General features: G+C 51.6%; 1 protein-coding gene across 2 annotated transcripts in view; it reads left to right on the top strand.

Moving 5' to 3' along the window:
* The first annotated feature begins 648 nt into the window (after positions 1 to 648).
* The window catches only part of Tesc (tescalcin), a 38,002-nt gene continuing 20,318 nt past the window's right edge, over positions 649 to 18,332 (top strand). For both annotated transcript variants that reach the window (XM_020163670.2, XM_020163671.2), the window contains exon 1: positions 649 to 809. In XM_020163670.2, the coding sequence (XP_020019259.1) occupies positions 752 to 809 (58 nt within the window). In that variant the 5' untranslated portion in view covers positions 649 to 751. The remainder of the gene's footprint in view (positions 810 to 18,332) is intronic.

Below are 18,332 nucleotides of genomic sequence, written 5' to 3' on the forward strand. Positions count from 1 at the left end.
TTTTGCTAAAACGCAGCCACCTAGGGTGGGAGCCCGACTCTCGACGGGTGGGTGGAGCTCCCCACTCCCAAAGTTTGAGACGCCTCTCAGCCTCTGGGATGCACGGAACCTTTAGAGTTGTCACCTGGGCGCGTTCACTGCACTAGGGCGCTGGGATAGGGACTTCTGGAAAAACCAAGCAACGCACAGGATGTGTGTTCAAACTGGATTATCATTACTGTGGTTCTCCATAGAGCTGTTTCCTGCTCGCCGACCTCCTTCTCGGTCCCGGTGGGGTTTGGCTCCTGAGAGATCTGGAAGGATGGGCGGTGGGATGGGGAGGGGGACAGACCGGGTGGGCGTGGAACCTGCCAGGGGTCTGGTGACTCCTACCCTCCCCGCAACTTTGCTTACTTCGGCTTCTTTCCACTTCCCCGGGGATGCGCCAGGGGCGTGGTCTCCGCGGCGGGGACCGCGTTACCCAGGCAGTGGGCTCGCAGGGGACCCTCCGCGCCCTGGGGATCGTTTCCTCCTCACCCCTCCCCTTTCTCCCCTCCTCTCTCCTCCGCCCTTCCCCCCTCCCCGCGCCGCCCCGCCCCGCCCCGCCCCGCCCGCCCCGCCCGCAGCGCGTGAAGCCGGCGCGCGCTAGGACCGCGCACCGCCAGCCGCCGCTATAAGAGGCCGCGCTCGGGCCCCACGCGGAACCCGCGGCTCGGAGCGGTCCCGGTCCCCGAGCGCCTGGGACCCGACAGCCGGGCCTGCCGCGCGCACCATGGGCGCTGCCCACTCCGCCTCCGAGGAGGTGCGGGAGCTCGAGGGCAAGACCGGCTGTGAGTACCGCGGTGGCCCGGGGACCGGCGGGGACGCCCGGCTTCGCGCCGCCGCGCTGTGTGACCTTGGGCTGGTGTCTGGCCCTCTCTGCGCCTCAGTCTCCGCCTCCTCCAAATGGGTCCCCGCCGGCCACGCAGCGGGCTGCGGCGAGGCGCGGGCGCGATGCTTTAGGGGCGGTGGCCACGCAGCACCGGAGTTGGTGGGGACTCCGGGCTGGGGGCGACCCGGTGACACCCGGGAGGGCCGGGCAGGTGCCCCGGGCGCGGAGGTCGAGAGCCCCCGCCGGCCTGGCGTGCGCGCCCCGCCACCTGCAAGCGTTGGGTTCGCGGTGCGCTGGGGACGAAAGTTTTGAAGTCGCCGGACGCGGTGGGAGTGGGGAGCGCGCGCTCCCCGCATGTGACCTCGGGCGGCCTGGGTCCCCATCGGCGTCCGCAGAGCGCTTTGTCCCCAGCGTCCCGACTCCTGGGGACTCCCGGGACCGCAGAGGCTGCGCTCGCATCCGGCCCGGGCGGGGCGCGCGGGAGCCCGGGTTGCGCGTGGGGCCGAGCTGCCCGCAGGGAAGTGACGGAGTCCAGCGGCCTGGGAACTTGACCCTGGGCTGACCTGGGGCGCCGGGTTCCGTCGCCCTCTCGGAAGTGGGGTGTGGACGGAAGACCTCGTTGCGAGGCCCGGCAGGTGGTGATGGGCAAACCGGGTTCCACACTGGCTGTGTGACCTTGGGCCAGTCACTTTACCTCTCTGACTCTCAGTTTTCCTTCTCTGTGGAATGGCAGTTCTGTTGGTATCTGGGAGGTGTCTAAAATGAGAGCTGTAGGCATTGCTGGGAAGAAGCGGGCGGCTGCTGGCACCGGCTTTCAGTTCAGAGTGGGGACCCAGAGTCCACCGAAAAGCAGAAGCGACCTCGCCTGACACCTCCCACCCCCATCTACACATCCCGCTCTAGAACTGGGGGACATTACAGAAAACCCTTAAAACTGGTGTGCACACGCACCCGTACATATACCTATGTGCTCCTATCTCTCTGGGTATAAATATAGAATTATCTCTAACTAGAGAAAAAAGGTGCGGCAGTGTTTACATAACCTAGAACCTGTTTTGTTAAGAGAATTGTGTACTTCCTTTGTATTAAACCCTGCAAGGACCCACAATCGTGTAAGAATAATGGACACTTGGGGTATTTAGTGGGAAGGATGAAGCTGGAGTCAGCTTTTTCACTGTAAACGTTTTTATAGTCTCATCTTGAACAATGTGGCTATTTTATTCAAAAAAACTTTTATGAACTTGAACTCTAAGGCTAATGGGAGGAGGAGGAAAGAAGGGGTCCCCCCTGCCCCTTCTCAGTTTCAGGTTTTCATTTTTTTTCCAGGGCCCTCTGCAGATGTAAGTGTGGTTCTTTGCAGCTGGGATTCTGCTGGGGGGCAGGCTCCGGGCCAGCCCCCACCCTCAGGCGGCCCCCAGGGCATGCTGGGGGAATTCCACCTGGCTGTGGGTTTCACAGATAGGCCACAGAGCATGCTGGGAGTCTTGTTAGTTTCCTGGGTCCAACCTCCCACGGTGACAGATGCTGTGTTCAGGCTCAGTAGCTTTTCTAGATGTGACTGGGTGGCTTCCCTTCTAGCTGCCTGGAGCTCAGATTTCAAGCCCCAAGGGGGAAGAGTGAGTAAGAGGACCCAGGAGATAAGGAGGTTAGATTCAAGGGGAGAATGGACAGACTCCCTCAGTTCTCTGGACTCTAGGTAGCTGGTACACTCTGGGCACTTTTACCCATTTTAAGTATTTATGGATCTAGGTTTGGGGACTTAGAGGTGACCAAGAGAGGCCAACGTTCCTGAGGATGACACACAATAAACAGATCAACCCACGGTTGTTAAACTCAGTGAAGATACAACAGGGGTGGGGATGGGAAACACATCTTTTTTAGGCTGGATACCAGAGTAGATACCAAGAAAGGAGTCAGCCATCTGTGGTGTTTTGGGCAGAGGGGACCACAAAGTGCAAAGGCCCTGTGGCAAGAAAAAGTTGGCAACAGTCATTGAGAACTGTAGGTAGATAAGTGACAAGGCAGTTCTGGCGGCTTACGTTGTCATAGGAACCTGAAAGGCTCTTGCTTGATATGTGTCCTTGTGCAAGCCTCTTATGCTAACCGTGGCTCAGTTTCCCCTATTGAAAATTAGTAGTGGTAGCACCTTCCTAGGAGGTGTTGGGATGGATTAAGAAAGCTGATATTGTGTATCTACCTCTCAGGACAAACTCAAGTGTTTGCTGTTGACCATGCACTAAACACAACTGTATGCCCTGCTGTTTGTTGAATCTCACTCCTCCTTCCCATCTATGTGACCTTGAGCAAGTCATTTTGCCTCTCTGAGCCCCAGTCCCCCAACCTGGGAGCCTGAGGAGCAGTGCTTATTCAATGAGATTGTGTTTGTGTGTATGTGAACACTGGACCTAGCTCCCCCTCCCTCCCCAAGAACCCATAGGAAGCATCTGAGAAGGAAGGAGAGAAGCTCAGGCCAGGGCGGCTTGCTCCACACTGAGCACTTTGCCAGAATGCTCACTGAATCTTTTGTCAAAATCCTGCAGGGAAGGTGGTAATGAAGAAACTGAGGTTCAGAGAGGTAGAGCAACTTGCTTGCAGTCCCACAGCAGATAGGTGAGGAGTAGGGATGGGACAGTTTGGTTGCCTGTCAGACTTTCAGGAACCCAGAAGTGGTAGGAAAAGCCTGTGTTTTGTCTCACCTCCAGGCCTTTGCACAGGCTCTCTCCTCTTCCTGGAGAACTCTTTCCTGTAGTGCTTTATTTTTTGATAGTACTGAGATTTGAACTTGGGGCTTCACACTTGCACTTTGCATTTTCATGCCCACAGCTCTGTGTTACATATGAGAGCCCCTCTGCTTCCCCCCCTCCCCCATCTCCACCCGAGTTCGGATTTCAAATCTTTCCCCTTAGCTCTGTCTCTGCACAAAACTAATGCTCGTCACTGTTCTGGGCTCAGCTCAGCAGTTGCTCCCTTCCAGAAGGCCATCAGTGGCCACTCTCCATCCAGCCTTGGTGGGCTGGTGCCTGTCCTCCGGCTTCCCATAGCTCCTGCATCCCCTCCCATCAAGGAAGGCATCACACCATTTTATAATCGTCAGCTCTTTCCCCTGCCACCCCCTCAAAAACTGGAGCTCCTTGTGAGCAGAGAGAAGGCCTCTCATTCACCTCGTTAGGTGTGCTTCCTGAGTGGAGAGGGAAGACAGGCGGCTCACAGGGCAGGGGATGAGGTTGCTGGCCACATTGCAACCCACGTGGCATCATCGCCCAGTAGAAAACCAAGGGCCGTCCTCACCAGCCAACCACCCACCCAGCATCTCCTGTTCCCTCTCCCTAGCCTGGACCACTCAGCCTCAGCACCCATCCACCCCCACCAAAAATAGGCCTGAACAGGAGCTCGCCCACGCAGGGCATCGCCAGGCTGCACGCCCACCTCCTCCTCCTCCCAGCCTGCAAGCATGTCGCTGATTGATTTATAACACAAACAGACATCTCTCCCTTTCTAGATTGCGTACCAAAACCCTGGCAGCAAGGCACCCTGCACAGGGCTGTGCTCTGAGCCTGCCCTTCCCACGCAGGAGTGGAGTCCACCAGCTGTGTGTGCCAAGGGGAGGGAGGAGAGGTTCCCAGGGATCAGCCTTGCCTTGAAGTGGCCCCCGTTTTTTTCCCTCCCAGTCCCCGAGGCTCCTGGACCCCCAAAGGAAAGGTGGAAGGCGTGTTCCCCTCAGAATCTGCAACAGCTTGCAGCCCTGTGTGTGTGGATGCCAAGAAGCTGCCAGAAGGAAAAAGAATAAACAAATCTCCAGACCCAAGCTCAGTCAGACCTCTTGATGGGGAGAGCTAATGTTTATTGGTGTTTGTCAAGGCCAGATGCAGAGCTGAGCCAGGCAGTTTCTCTGCAGTGGCTCATGGAACCTTCCCAGCAGCTCTGTTGGTGGCCCATTTTACAGACTAGGAAATCAAGGATCCAGAGAGGAAGCAGCTACCCAGGGCCCTAGGTGAATGAGGATCAGAGTTGGGACCCTGCCTTCGTGTGGGGAGGAAGCAAAGGAAGGGAGGGCTGTGGGGCCAAGCTCACGTGGTGGGTGTGACCCACTGCTAGGGGGTGACTCCTTGTGTCATTGTGTGAGTGGCCCCAGACCATTGGCACATGCTATATTCCTACTGTTGTCCAGACACTGGATGGTGGGATCAGGAGTCTCTGCCCTCAGGACGTCCAGAGGCTGAAGGTGGGGGTTGCAGAGTGGAGGCTCTGATAGGGTGGGAGACTGTGGCTGGCACCACTTTTGTTGAAGCAAAGCAGTCACCAGCCAAACTCACTGGCTCCTTTCTGTTCCCCTGAGGCAGCTGTGGCTTTTAACCTGGGATCCTCCAAAGTCATGAACCCCACGAAATGGCTGGTCTCTAATGAGACCCCTCTGTTCTCATCAGGCTCTCAAAATGGTGACAGTGTATGCAACTCAAGATCATCAGTCACTTTTGTTTCTTGAGACAGGATCTCACTATGAAGCCCAGGCTGGCCTTGAACTCACAATTCTCATTTTCAACCTCTCGAGTGCTGGGATTACAGGCGTGAACCACCACACCTGGCTAGCAGTCACTTTTTTCTTCTTAAAGAAAAATGACAAATGGCTTCTTGGCAAAGGAGGACAAACTTGGTGAGGGCTGGGAGGATCCATCCTTCAGGCTGAGCTCTCAGAGCATGCCCCGGGTGTGTGGGGATGGTGAGGGGTGGGTGGGTGGGGACAGTGGCCCTGGAGCCATTGGCATGGCCATCAAAATCCCAGAGAGATGCCCTGGTGACCCCAGCTTCCAGAACCCAGGCCTCTCTCCTTCCATCCTGTGTGCTCACAACTGGGAAATGTTGCAAGGTCCGAGCAAGTGAACTGAACTGGGGACACCCAGGAGCACCCCCTGCTGTGGCCCACGCTAATAGTTTTCAGTCTATCCAGTTGGGCCCTGTGATCTCCCTGTCACCCATGGCAGCAGAGCGAGGCCCTGGAAGCAGATGTGCACAGGCATGTGGACCCTGCTAAGCCACCTCAGGCCCTGCCCCTCTCTGGGCTGCCAGGTCCCCCTAGAAAAAGTGGCCACTGATCAGATGGCCTATGGACAGTCCCCTCATCTGGGAATAAGGTAGTAACTGCTTTTTCTGGGACAGTGGACATCAGCCATCTTCAGATCCTCATAAGAGCTCATTGAGGGCTCATAGATGAGGAAACTGAAGCTCAGAAACCTGAGTAACTGCCCAAGGTCACACTGGATGCCAAATTCAAATCCAAAACCAGGCTTCTGGTGGGGTTTCCAGCCTGTCCCTCCCAGCTGGAAACCTTGGGGGACAGGGACAGAGACTCTAAGCCTGCAGCTCCTTGTTGTCTGGGGGAGATGACCTTGTCACTCTTTAATCTCATCAGCAGAGTTCCACACATTTGTATGCTAAGTTTGCCAGGGGAGAATTGGACCTTGAGGGGGATGGGATTGCATCTGGGTGATGTGGAAGGTCCCAGAATTCGAATTCATTGTGTGTGTGTGTGTGTGTGTGTGTGTGTGTGTGTGTGTGTGGCGGGGGGGATGCTCAGGGAGGAAGGGGCAAGAATCTGCCATCTGCACTTCTAGGGTCTTCCTGGTGGCAGTCCTGTGATCCAGGCAAACTCCTGTTGTCTCTGTGCAAGCAAGTGGCAGTCCAACGAGACTTGCCAGTGCCACAGATTCCGAGTAACTGGGTCCCTCAGGCATCTCCCTCACCTCCTCAGCCCCTGGGCAGGATATTTTGTTGGGAGTTCAGAGTCCCCAAGATGCCATGGGGACTTAGCCAGCACTCAGCACAGTGGCTTGTGCACTTCTGAGAAGTCTTGACATTGAGAAACGTTCAGTACCTCTCATCTTCAGCTGAGGGACGGGGAAGAAAAGCCAGGGTCTCCTTTTGCCCACACCGGGGGACAGTACAAGGTTGGATCAAGCAGCCGGGTGCCCTGGTCCTGCCACCAGCCAGTCGCTTGCTCCAATGTAATTATTAATTCATAAAGCCAGAAGGTCGAGTGGGTGATTTCCGCTGGTGGTGGCGGTTACCTTAAGTACTCAGATAAAAAGGCCCTTTGTTGTCCCTGGGGTGTGACCTTTACAGATGGGCACACTGTCAGGAGAAGTCTTCCGTTCTGAGCGGGGCTCCCTGGGAGGTGACAGGGAGTGTCAGAGGCAGTGTCAGAGCCCAAGGGCCTCCCGGATGGAGGGCAGCTGGCCAGACAAAAGTGTTATCAATGAACCGAATCACTGAGATCTGGCGAAGACAAGGCTGGTCGTGTCCCAAGGTGGGCTGAGGTCGTCACTGTGCCCTGGATGCCACAGTTGGAGGGGCTTCCTGAGCCTCATGCCAGGGTTTCAGTGACCAAAGACCCTCAAGTGAGCCCCCAGCACTTTGCAGGCATCACTCAGGCATCACTCACCCAGGAGTTCTCCTGTGTCTCCTGTGTCACCCTCTCCTGCCGTATCGTATCGGGACGACAGCTGGATCCCCACAGCAGCAGGCAGAGTGGCCTCCCAACACCTCAGCCCTTACCAACAGGCAGATATGGGTTGGAATTACAGGGCTGCCTCTTATTCTGAGGCTCTGCCTCCCTGGGCCTCAGTTTCCCCATCTGTAAATGGGAACTTGTGTTATTCTGAGAATCAAATGAGAATTTGGATAAAGGCCTTGGCAGCCCATAAAGCAGGCACAGGTTGAGCGTCCCTAACCTGAAATCCGAAATACCCCGGAATCCAAGCTTTTTGAGCACCGCTATGAGACCACAAGTGGAAAGTTCCATCCCGATCTCGTGTGACAGGTCACCGTTCAAACGCAGGTGCACTGGGAATATTGTACAAAGTCACCTGCAGTCCACGTGTACGAAGTGAGTTTCATGTTTACATTTGGGTCCTTCCCAGGGTAGTGTGTTATGTTCATGCAAATCTAAAAACTCCGTAATTGAAGCATTTCTGGTCCCAAGCATTCTGGATATGGAGCACTCAGCCTGTACTCGCCAGTTGCATTCTGTAAGTGTCTTCGGTAACTCATCACACTTTATTTTTTCATTACTGGGGTTTGAACTCAGGACCACATGCTTGTTAGGCAGGCGCTCTACCACTTGAGCCACACCCCAGCCATTTTTCTGCTATGGGTTTTTTGAGATAGGGTCTCTTCAACTATTTGCCTAGGCTGGCTTTTGAACCCTGATCCTCCTAACTTCTGTCTCCTGAGTAGCTGGGATTACAGGTGTGAGCACCGGCACCTGGCTTAGATTTGGCTTCTTATTTAATCTACCTTTATATAGATTTTGCAGTAAGACTCTGTGATCAATAAACTTTGGGAGTCAAGCTCATTCTCCCTCCCTCTTTCTCTCTCCCTCTCTCTCTGTCTCTCTCTGCCACCATACATCAATGAACAATCATTGTCTAGGTGTGAGATTTCAGATTACTGGATATTTTATCATCATACATTCATTGCTATTGAAAAATTGGCTCTTTGCTCAATTAATAGTTGTGGAAATCCTATTTTTACCCAGTGCTTTAAAATTTTGTGGGTGTTTTGTGTATGCTGAGTGTGTTTGTTTTTACCTGCCCTACCTGGGAATGGTTTTTGGTGTTTCATTTTAAGAAGATTCATATTTTCCATCAGACAAATATTTTCTCTCCCCTTTTACCTTCTTTCTCATACATATTCCTGTTAGAAGGACATTGAGCCATCTCTTTCTATTCTGGTTAATTTTTGGTGGCACTGGTGATTGAACTTGGGGCCTCAGGGCCTCCCGCTTGCTAGGCAGGTGCTCTTACTGTTTGAGCCACTCTGCCAGCCCTCTCTTGTTCTATTCTGAATGCCTCTTGACCTTTCTTTCATATATTCTCTCTTTTTATTGCTCTCTGCCATTTTCCAGGTAATTTCCTTAGCTCTATCCTCCAGTTCATTAATCCTTTCTTCAACTATTCTGTCACCTTAACTTGACTATGAAGTTTTTTTTAAATTTCAGTGACTTTTTAAAGATGTTCATAAGTCCTGTAGTTTTCAAATTCACCTCTTTTTCATAGGCTACTATCATTTCTCTGTAATGTCTTAAGGCCTGTTATGTCATCTCTCCTGTTTTGCCTTCTTGAAATGCTATTCCTCTTCTTAACTGTATCTGCCAACTGTTTTGAACAGTGGTTCTTTTGCTTGCATGGCTTGGTTTTAATTTATGAGCTCATCTTCCACAGGGCTCTCCTCCCATCCTTCTCCCTCAAAGGACTTGGAGCTCCTGTGTGTCCTGGGTTACAGAAGAGGTACTTTGCACTTGTTGTGCTAAGTACCTCAGAGTTTTCACCAGTCTGGAAACACTTTCTATGCTAACTTCTCAATTTGGGACTGGGGGTGGTGGTCAGCAGTGGAGCACTTGCCTAACATGTATAAGGTCCTGGGTTCGATTCTCAGCACTGCAAAGAAAACAAATTCTGAGTTTGGATTGCTTGCTGCACAATGGTTTGGGCTTTTGACTGATGCATGTCACAATTTAGAGATCTGATTTGTCACAGCTCCCTTTCCACTTTCCTGTCACCTCCCAGCAGAGACTGTGTCCTTATTCTCTGGGCTGGCAGAGCATGTTTTTTCCTGGCCCACCTCATATGGAGAGGAAGCCTTTTGCATTTCAGCTTTTTTGTAGGGTCTTGGTTCACGCTCACTCAAACCCAATGCCACTTTGGTCACTCAGTGGATTTGAAGTCCCCATCTTTAGTTGTCAGGACCAATCACCATCCTGACACTAGGGAGCCCTCAGCGTCTGTCACTTACCCTGCTGGTCCCCAGTCCCCTCCTTGTCTCTGGCAAGGATGCCATCCTAAGAAGATGATGATGTCCCTTTTTCTTTCCTTTCCTTTCTCCTTTCTTCTTTGTCAGAGTCTTTCTATATAGCCAGGTTGGCCTGGAACTCATGGTCCTCCTGCCTCTGCCTCTGGAGTGTTGGGATTACAGGTGTGCATCAGTGTGCCCAGCTTGGGGATGTCTCATTCTTTTAAACTTAGCAGATCTTAACATCTTTACCTAGTTTTCTTCAGTGTTTCCTGTGTTTCTAGCAGCAGGTCCAGCCCATGTTAGCTCCAAGTACCAGGAACTGGAGCTCTTTACCTAAATGTTCTGCCACTGCAAGCTGTGTTCTTTAGGTGAGCCTCACTCCACTTGATCTGGCCTCAGGATAAAACAGGAGCTGAAGACGGTTCTGAAGGAAGGATGTGCAAAGCAGATTCTTAGATGCTCTGAAAGACACCCACTCTCTCAATCTCTACTGATTCACAGTTGCTTTTTTCCCCACTTCTGTATCTTTAGTCTTTTTATTAAACAGAGACACTGTTGCCTCTCTAGCCAGAGAAATGATACACTGTTGCCCCTCTACCTACAGAAAGGGTGCATGGCGCACTGCAGATGGCTGGAAGGACAGGTTAGAATCTAGCGCCACCTCCACAGGTTTAATCCCAGTTCTGTGCTCATCGCTGTGTGGCCTTCAGTGAGTGGCTTGAACCCTGAGACTCAGTTTCCCTGTCTGTGGAGTGAGTGTGCTAGCCACCCGGGGAGGTGGCACTGTTAGAAGGGAGATGCTGCCTGGGCTCAGTGCTTGGCTTCATTCCTGCCTCTGAGCCAGAACGTTCCTGTTAGTTATTACAGCTATCAGGCAGCCGGAGAGGAGCGAGTACAGACTGTGACTTTCAGTCACACTGAAAGTCACACACCCACTCGACAGCTCTGTGAGTTGCTCATGAGAGCAGAGTTAAGTCGATCCACCAAACCCTACCATTCTGCATAGGACAAGCTGCGGAGAGCCTAACCAGACCTTCAGCGCCTTTGGCACCTGGCGTGATCCCAAGTGTCCTGTCCGTGCTGCTGTGCCGGGGTGGCTCTTACTGGGAAATCCTGGCTTTTGAACTTAGAAAATGGGCTGAGGTTTGCATGCACAGGGTCTTAGAGGATGGGGCAAAGCCAGCCATGAATCTTCATGCTGCTCCCTCCGCACTGGAGGACAGATTTGGGTCTGAAACCTCCCTTCTCAAGGCCAAGTGTGCCCAATGACTGCATCTTTATTTTCCAATCCTGGCAGCTGGATGCGGTCTGGGATGGGTGGACATCAGGCCTGTGGCTCCCAAGTAGCAAGAGGAGGAGGAGAGGAGGGCATCCAGCGTCAGGAAGCCCTGTGTGTGCTGGCGAGGCTTGGGAGGCCCGCGCCTCCCTGCCTCCCCCCGACTGATATTAGTCATTGCTTTGGCTGTAGCCCCAGGTGGCACACACCAGTTGTCACTTCCCTCCTGAGCCTGGAGCTGGCTGAACAGCCACAATAGCATCAAGCTGTCTCAGGGCACACTAACAGCAGTCACCACCACTCCGGGGGCTCTTGTTCCTTCACCAGCTTCAGTGTGCGTGTCACTCTTTCTTTCCTGTTTTTTTTTTAAGCTAGGGCCCAAATCCATGTGATGCACAATTTAAAACGGTAAAGTGACCTTAAGGGCGTTTGCGGTGATGTGCCACACACGACCACATCTGCTTCTAGAGCACCTTGATCACCCCAGAAAGAAACCCTGGGCTATGCAGATGCTCTTTGCTCCCTCCTCCCAGCCCCCGGCCACCTCTGGCCCACGCTCCGTTTCTATGGATTCGCCCAGTTCACACGTTTCATGTACACAGAGGCGTGTACGATCGGTGGCTTTGTGTGGCTGGCCGCTCTACCCTCACCTCATGCTTCAGGGTTCACCCATTGTAGCAGGCATCAGAACATCTTGCTGCATTTGTTCAGTCTGTCCATTCACCTCAGTCTGTCCATTCACCAACATGTGACGTGTGACTGTGTGATATGGATTGTTTGCATTTGAGGGACCTGACTAGGAGATGCTGTGCTTATCCTGGGTTTGGGGGGAAGCTGGCTGGGAGTTTGTGTGTGTGTGGGTTGGGGGGGGTGGTGTTGCTTGTTCAGGGGGCGGTTTGGAGGTTGTGACACTGGGGATGGAAGCAGCCTGTCTTGACTGTGACATTGTTGGCTCACCTTGTTATCTGGCCTGCTGTTCTTCATATTCAGGGAGAATATAGAATCCTGACCAGTCTGTCAAGAGTGTTTGGGGGCCCTGGAAGTCCCCAGTTCCACCCAATGATGCTCCCACCGCCCCCCCACAGTGTCCTGGGGCCGGGGGCTGGCCTGGCACAACTGGTGGAGGTTGTGGAAGGCCGGATGGCTAGGAGCCCCTGGCCGTGTCCCTCTGTGTCTTGAGCCCTCCATCTCTCCCCTCTGCCCCTCTCACCTGGACAGTGGCACCTACTGGGGCTCCCGAGCAGGGTCCATTCTGTCTATTGCCAGGCATGTTAGATCTCATGCCCCGGCTTGGCCTGTGTTCCTGCGGGGTGAAGTCCAGGTGGCCTGCTGTGGCAAGGTCTTCATGACCGGCTCTGGCCACCTCCTGCTGCCCTGTTCCTTGGCTGTCTGCCATGTGTCCTGGAGAACCCATGGCTTCTGAGCTCTGCCTACTGCTCAGCAGAGGCCATGACTTCTGCCTGCCCTGTCCTCCTCCCCCCTGCCACCTTGGCCCCAACCAGAGCTTGGAAACTGCCTCCAAGCTCAACTTCCTGGGACATGGCATTGCCATCCTGGAAACCAGCAGGGTACGTGCGTTTCCAACAGGCCAGGGCTCTGCCTTCTGTGTCTGCCTCCCCAGCATCCAGTGGGGGCCCCACAAACCTGAGGCACTCAGTGCCTGGCGTGAACACTGGCTAGAGCCACCTGTCAAAGGTCCTGTGACCAAAAAAAAAAAAAAAAGCCTTTAGTTATTTTTTCAGATAGAATCCCATGCTTTTTGTCTGGGATGACCCTTAGAACAAGATTCTCCTACTTACACCTTCTCATAACTGGGGTTACAGGCTTGAACCATCACACTCAGCTGGTTTGTTGAGATGGGGGTCTCACTAGCTTTTTGCCCAGGCAGGCTTCAAACTACTGTCTTCCCAGTTTCCACCTCCCAAGTAGCTAGAATTACAGGTGTGAGCCACCACACCCAGACACCACATGGCAAATCTATGTTTAATTTATTGCGGTTCCACCAGACTTGTTTCCACAGTGGCTACACCATTTCCCAGCCCTACCAGTATTGTGTGACCGTTCCAATTTCTCTAGCCTCCCCAACACTTCTTATTTCCTTTTTTTTTTTTAATTAGTCATCAAGGTAAAAAAAAAAACAGAAATAGTTCAATTGCAGAAAAGTTAAAGGATAAACAGAAATAAGGGCAGCGGGGAGCTATATCTTGCAATTCTATCTGCAAAAAATTTCTTTTTTGCTGTATATCCTTTCCTGTTTTCTCCTGTGTACACATGTGTACATCAGTATGAGCTGTAATCAGCAAATGAGATTTTATAGCCTGCTGGATTTTCTACTTAATGACCTGCAGTGAACATTTTATTCTATGTCCTGCAATATTTAAAAAAATATTTTTAAGGCTGTGTAGTAATCTGACTTCAGGATGTACCAGGGTTTATTTGGCCAGTGTCCAGAGCCCAGCACTTTCACCAGTTGTTTTTCTCTTGTTCTCTGTGGGTCCCAGGGGTTTCTCTTATCTGTCATCTCTCTGTGCCATCTTAATTCTTTAGGTCATTCCTAGGGGTTACATTGCAGGTGAGAGGATTTACATCAGTGCTTTCTTTTTTTTTGGCGGGCACTCCCAGGCCTATCCCTGTGGGGCCCAGAGTTGGGTGGGGGGCTGAGGTGGGATGCAGCTCCTGGGGGGTGTGGAGTTAGATCAGGACCTTTGGTGTTGGGTTTTGCAGTGCTGAGGGTGGAACCCAGGGCCTGGAGTGAGTGTGCTCAGTAGCTACTACTGAACTATAACCTGGACCCCTGGGGTTTCTTAAAGTCAGATATGGTAGTGTGTGCCTGTAATCCCAGCTATACAGGAGGTGGAGATAGGAGGATCTTGATCTATGCATGGTCTGGGCAATAAGTGTGAGACTTTCTCTGAAAAAGAAAAAAATAATAAAATAAAAAGAACTAGAGGCATGGCTTGAGTGGTAGAGCCCATGCCTACCAACTGTGAGGTCCTGAGTTCAAATCTCAGTACTGCCAGGAAGAAGAAAGTCACTTTGTGAGCTTCAGTAGTCTCTCTCCTGATCAGTGTGGCTGAGAATCTCACTTAGGCTGCAGACTGAGCTCTGGCTCTGGGACCCTGAGGCGGGAGGGTGTCCTGATTCCCTGCCTCAAGTCAGGCTGAATAGGGTGCGTTTGTGTGTGTGTGGGGGGGGGGCTTTGGGTGCAGTCAGCTGGCAGATTGTCACTGGACAGATGTGGTCTGTGATCCAGGCCCCTCTCCTGGCTGTGCGTTCCCAGCTCTGGAGTGGGCGCCTGCCTTCGAGGATTTGTTACAAGTCACTAACAGTAGAGCTGGGCTCAGAGCCCAGCATGCAGCAAATGCTCAGCTGTAACGTCCGCTTGCGTCATGATGGTGAAGCTTGCTTTTGAGACGGTCTCACTATGAATCCTGGACTGGCTTCAAATTCTCGATCCTCCTGCCTCAGTCTCCCAAGTAGCTGGGCTTACAGGTGCATGCAGCTATGCCTGGCTTCTCAGTGGCTCTATGTATAGTTCACACACCGTGAAATTCACCCATTTAAAGTATGTTCACAGGATTGAGCATCCATCAACACAATTAAATTTAGGACATTTTATCCCACACAAGAAACCCAGGACCCATTGCTAGAGGCTCCTCATTCTCGCCCCCCAAACCCTGGCCACAGTCCGTCTGTTTTCTGTCTCTGTGGATTAGGGGGGAAGGTCTGCACCCTTACTTACCATGGAGTCACAATGGCGTGTGGCCTCTGTGACTGGTGTGTGCCTTATTTTTCATCAATCAAGGTATTTTGTAAATCTGTAGAGACTTTCTGTGGTCACACAAACAGGCAGGATGGAGTAGCCATTAAAAAAAAAAAAAGCAAACAAAACGATGTACGCACTTTCTGCTGGACTGATAGAGTTCGAATCCTAGACCCCCTCTTTTAAGGTTAACAACCACACTTGTCAGTTTCCTGGTCCCTCTGAGCCTCGGTTCACTCCTCTGTCACATGGGAAGACTGTGCTCCTCACAGGGTCACGGAAAGGATTGACTAAGAACACGTGTGCCTGAGACACGGTCCCCAGCCAAGATGACTCATTTGGACAATAGAGCAGAGCTCCCAGGCTGGGGTGTAGAGCGCCACAGACAATAAGTCAGGAGAAAAAACCCCAAAAACTTCTTGTGTGGGTTCCTATGGCTCAGAAAATGTAAATGAATCAAAAGCAAAGCAGTCTTTAATCCTAATATTGAGATGAGAATTTTTGCTCCTCATTAGGAGCAGTAATTCTGTGCTCTCTTTATCGCTGAATGCATTTGTGTATATTTTTATATCCCCAGCCCCAATGTCACAAGTGACTGTTTTGAAGCAAGTTTTGATTTCTTTAGTTTATATTATTTTTTATGGCAATATTGGGGGTTAAACCCAGAGCCTCACCCCTGCTCGGCAGGTGCTCTACCATTCGCGCCACTCCGCCAGCCCTTTTATGCACTGGTTATTTTTGAGAAAAGGTCTTGTTTTATGCTGGGGTCAGCCAGAACCTCAGTCCTCCTGGCCTCAAATTGTGATCCTTCAGCTCTCTACCTCCCAAGTAACTAGGATTATAGGCTTGAGTTACTGCACCTGGTGCAAGTTGGTTTTAGACATTGTATTTGGAGTGTATTAACATACCAAATATAATTGTCACTTTATTGTTTTGTTTTGTGATGGCATCTTGCCATGGTGCCCAGGGTGGCCCTGAACTCCTGGGATCCTCCTGTCCCAGTAGCTGGGACTACAGGTGGCTCACAATTGTCACTTTTAAAGGCAGCATCCTTTTTAATTGGCAAAATACACTATGGGTTGCTTGATCCGTCTGCTTTTTATGGGCACTTAGGTTGAGTGCAAATTTTTTTGGGGTGCTGGGACTCAGACTTGGGGCCTTGGACACCAGGAAAGTGCTCTACCACTGAGCTACATCCCCAGCCCTTGGTTTTTTGAGATAGAGTCTCACTGCATAGCCTAGGCTGGCCTGGAACTCTCAGTCCTCCTGTCTTTGCCTCCCGAGTGCTGGGATTACAGGTGTGCACTACCACACCTCGTTGGTTAAATGCAATTTTAAGCTATTCTAGGTTAAGCATCCCCAATCCAAAAGTTCAAAATGCTCCAGAAATCAAAGCTTTTTGAGTGCTGACATGAAGCCGCAAGTCTGATGGTTTACTGTACATAAGCTTTGTTTCACACACAAATTATTAAGAATATTGTATAAAGCCTCCTTCAGACTATGCTGTAAGATGCATATAAACCACAGATGAATTTCATGTTCAGACCTGGTTACACCCCCACCAGATTTAAATGTGATCCTCAAATATCCCAAAATAGGAGAAATACAGAATCCTGAACACTTCTGGTCCCAAGCATTTCATCTAAGGGACGCTCAACCTATTGAAAGCAAAGGGAACACATTTACAAAGTGTACTCATTTTTTTGTGCCTGTAGGATTTTTTTTTTTTCAGGACAAATTCCTGCCCAGTGGAACTACTGACATTTTTGAGTAAGCTTCCTGAGGTGATATAGCACAATAAGAAAAGTGCATGATCCCTAAGTGTGAGTTTTCTGAGAACACACCTGGGTCACCTGTGCCAAGATCAAGACACACAATAGTCCCTCCCATGCCCTATTCAAATGAGTGTTTTCTCCAAGGGTAGCCTCTGTCCTATAGAGGAGTTTTGCCTGAATTTGAACTTTGTGCAAATAGAATCATGATGTGCCTTTGTGTCTGCCTTCTTTTGTTCATTGTTATGTATGTTTGTCCATTTTCATTGCTGTATACTGTTCCATTGTTGGGCCATGTCACTACTCATGCTTTAGCATGTTAGGTGTTCTGTCATTGCTGGCACATGGCTCATTTCTAGTTTAGGGCGACTTACACAGTGTCACCATGAGCATCCTGGGTATATCCTTGGGTGAGCACAGGTATGCGTTTCTGTTAGTTACATACTGGGTGAGGGGCTCCTGGGCCACCAAGTGTTGACATACCCGTGATCTGGATGACCATGCTTTCCTCCAGAAAGGCAGACATTATCTCCAGTGGTCACCTAGTCTTTCCAAGTGTCAGTGTGTCCTTACACAACACAGGGACCCAGCCCCCTCCTGGGTGTCATGTGGAAAGATGAGCTAATGCCTGGAGCAGCGCCCAGCCCAGGTTTGCAAGTCTCTCCTGGCAAGCAGCGCCACCAGGGATGCTTGAGGATTCAGAGCTGTAGATTCTTGAAGAGCCCAAGGCAGAAAACACTGAGCAGGATGGGCGGCGACAGCTGACCCCAGGACTGTGCCACTGCCCTAATGGGTGAGAGGCGATAAGGGGCTTTGGGTGGGGGTGCCAAGAGGAGTGTGAAGGGTGCAGGTGCCCAGCCCATGCCCTGCTTTGGACAGCTGTGTCTACGTTGGACGTGGTCCCCAGGAGCCAGTCCTGCTGGCTTTGAGCCCTGAGTGACATAGCAGTGGGGAAGGCAGATAAGGAGTTGAGTCCCAGCCCACTACTCACCAGTTGTCTGGGCTTCCTCGCTCTCTGAGCTGCAGTTCTCAAAGGATGAAATCAAAGATAATGGTAGCTCTTCCCTCAGCAGATTGTATGGCAGACAAAGTGAGAAATGCATTTAGGTGACATGGCACGTTCATAAGATGAGCCCTCAGTATGTGAGTGCATCTTTACAAAGCCTGACACCCAGAGGGTCTAATCTCAGAAGGAGCTCTGCAGACCAAACCTGACCCAAGAGAGGCAATAATGATGATAAATAGAAGTGTGTAGGTGAATGGAATCCGAATATATCATCCACAGCAACCATCAAAACTCTATCCTTAGGCCAGGTGCCGTGGCTCACATCTATAATCCCAGATACAGGTAGAGCTCTGGAGGATCTTGGTCTGAGGCCAGCCTGGGCAAAAATGGAGTGAGACCCCATCTCAACCAATAAGCCAGACATGTTGGTACGTGCCTGTCATCCCAGCTACACAAGAAGTGCAGGGAGGAGGATTCAGGTCAGGCCAGCCCAAGGCAAGAACACAAGACCCTATCTAAAAAATAAAAAGGGCTGGCTTGGGGGTTTGGCCCAAGTGGTAGAGTGCCTACCTGGCGAGTGCAACGCCCTGAGGTCAAACTCCAGGACTACCAAAACAAACAACAAAACCCCTTTTTCCTTTTCCTTCCAGTCCTGTTGCCCTTCCTCCCCTAGATGCTCTGTACGTTTCTCCAGCACTCCCGACGCTGGCCTTTTCCCCTTCCTGACTCATCTCTCTTGACCTGGGACTGCACCAAGCCCCCTTCTCAGCTAGGAAAAACCCCATGATCCGAAGTGGGAGAGGAGGTTGGCTAACAAGCACGCACACATTCCTGTTTCTTGGCTGGGGAAGGATGGAGCATGGGAGAATGGCCTGGGT

The sequence above is a fragment of the Castor canadensis genome, chromosome 18, assembly GCF_047511655.1.
Source record: "Castor canadensis chromosome 18, mCasCan1.hap1v2, whole genome shotgun sequence".
Taxonomy (NCBI): Eukaryota; Metazoa; Chordata; class Mammalia; order Rodentia; family Castoridae; genus Castor; species Castor canadensis.